The sequence below is a fragment of the Limulus polyphemus genome, unplaced genomic scaffold, assembly GCF_000517525.1.
Source record: "Limulus polyphemus unplaced genomic scaffold, Limulus_polyphemus-2.1.2 Scaffold5224, whole genome shotgun sequence".
NCBI lineage: Eukaryota > Metazoa > Arthropoda > Merostomata > Xiphosura > Limulidae > Limulus > Limulus polyphemus.
In genome coordinates this window covers 1,515-3,844 of record NW_013670834.1, presented here as the reverse complement: position 1 = coordinate 3,844, position 2,330 = coordinate 1,515, and the positions used below count along the sequence as shown (strand labels likewise).

Here is a 2,330-nt window from a genome sequence, read left to right as displayed (position 1 = left end):
CGTAAACGTAAACGAAAGAAACGAAACCAACGTACGAACGAGAAGAAGAACGTAGTAGTAGGTAGGGTGGGTTACGTACGTACACACACACACACACACATATATATATATATATATATATATATATATATATATATATATCGTAGTTAAAAACAAAGCTACGCAATGGGCTGTCTGTGCTGCACCCACCACGAGTACCAAAACCCGGTTTCTAGCGTTATAAGTCCGCTGACTTATCGCTGTGCCACTAGGGGGCATGGATCAATATCAAAGGAACAGTTAACAATAGGATCAACGTAACAGCCTTGGTCATGTCGTCGCCAAACACATGCGTTAACCTGATACGGCACATTAACAGTTGAAATGTGTAATGTAGGAAAGTCATTTCTTAATGTGAATACATATACATTTATACATTCATACACGTTAAAACAGTCTTATGAATATTTATGTGTTTGTGTGTTTCATGTCAATGCCACATCATCTGATAGAGATCAAATAAAAGGAAATAAATCTGAGCCTCATGCAAAATAAATTACACGTGTATAGCAGACATGCGTTTTAAATATGAAACTAATTGTTGATAGATTTTAACAGAATTGTTAATTGTTACATTTTTCAGATAGCTAAATCATCAATATCCTCTACAAAATCCGTAGTTCTGTATAGTGGATTCAGCAGCAGTTACATCTAGTAATGCTATATGTGTTTTCTCAGGGTCCCCGAAAGTGTTCTGTTTTATGAGTAAATAAAATCAAAAGAGTAACAAATATTTGTATTTCTTGCTTTTCAAGTTCAAATGTCATATTGTGTTGTAGCCTACAGAGTGTTTAATTCTTCACGCGATTCATGGAATGCGCACATTTTACAGACGTCACAACAGTACAAAATGCAAGGTTAAGCGTCTCTTAATTTTACTGACTGACTTACAGACAAACAACACAATACTGTATAGTGGAGCAAGTTATTGAAACAGGGGACCCCTCCAGGAGGCCTTCATCTCCCTTTCGGGGAAATTAATAAGCCTTTATTAACTTGTGGTATCACTCGTTTTATGTAAAAGTATATATATATATCGGTAACCAGAAATACGTGCGTCGACTTGACAACGGCAAGGAAACACGAGGGTTCTTCAAAAGGGCCAATTTTTATAATACAACTAAATAATATGTATTATGTACTTGCATCAATTATTACGTCGTGTGAGCTTTATTTAATTACACTACATTAATAACTACAAAACTAGCGTGTATGTTTAAGTAACTTTCTAATCTTATATTTTTACTTTCTTTGTATAAAGAAAAGAAAACGCGAAAGTCTGACCTGTCTTTTCACATACTCTATTGTGAATCAGAAATTCAAAACATCGAAACCTCTTTTTGGCGCTATGTTGCTAAAACAAACAAAAGAACAATATGGGTGTTCACTTACTATACTTTCAACACCACTATCGGTCTGGTCATCCTCTGCGGTGTTCGATGATCTCTTGGTTCGATCTGCAGGAAAACTAGACTTTGACAGTGATACTTCCCTATTGAGACTGGGGTCACTGTGACTTGACGTGTCACATAAATAACTGACTTCTGTCTCTCTAACCATGGTGTCGTCGACAGGAGCTTCTGCCAATGCCGCCAAGTTGCTGCTGGAGACGTCAGGGTGACTAGAGCTAAGCCTTCCACTGTAGGTTAGCTGATTTTTTCGTCGGTTTCTTAGCTTGTGCGGTGCAAACTTCTTCAATGTGGACCAAACGTTTTGAACACGACTCGCTGATCTGCTGCCAATCGTTTTCTTGCTTGGGGAATTGGAAGGAGAAGACGTTCTGGACGATGGACCATCCTCTGACAGTTCGGCGGGATCTAATCGACTCTTGTTCTTTGACTTAGACTTCTTCATAGCTATAAAATCGCCATTGTTTGCTGTCAAATTCCGTTCTTCTCCTGTAGTTGAGGATAGTAAAATTAGATAAAAGCTTATAAACTCGAACTGCTACGCGATTGATCACGATATATTTTATCGACAAATCAGACACTTGACGACAGAGAATTAGGACTAAAAATACAAACTATAGGGGGATAAGGATGTCAGTCTTACAAAATACTGTTTTAAATACAATTTCCCTAAAATACGAAAATACATTTGAAACGAGAAACTGAAAACTACCTATACCAATTTCATTGTCATCGCAGGCTAAGAAATACATAAATATTTGTAAAAAAAAAAAAGACGTTTTTTACGTTGATGCATTAGAAGAATTCTTGGTTGGTTGCAAAGCTACACGAGGGCTATCTGCGCTAGTCGTCCCTAATTTAGCAGTGTAAGACTAGAGGGAA

At 37.2% G+C, this 2,330-nt stretch overlaps 1 protein-coding gene across 1 annotated transcript in view; it reads right to left on the bottom strand.

The window, feature by feature from the left end:
* LOC106472294 (multiple C2 and transmembrane domain-containing protein 1-like) overlaps nt 1–1,937 on the bottom strand; it is a gene marked incomplete at its 5' end in the record, with an annotated part of 58,043 nt that extends 56,106 nt beyond the window's left edge. The window contains 1 exon segment of the mRNA XM_022400891.1: nt 1,432–1,937. Within this exon segment, the coding sequence (XP_022256599.1) occupies nt 1,432–1,937 (506 nt within the window).
* Between the last annotated feature and the right edge of the window lie 393 nt (nt 1,938–2,330).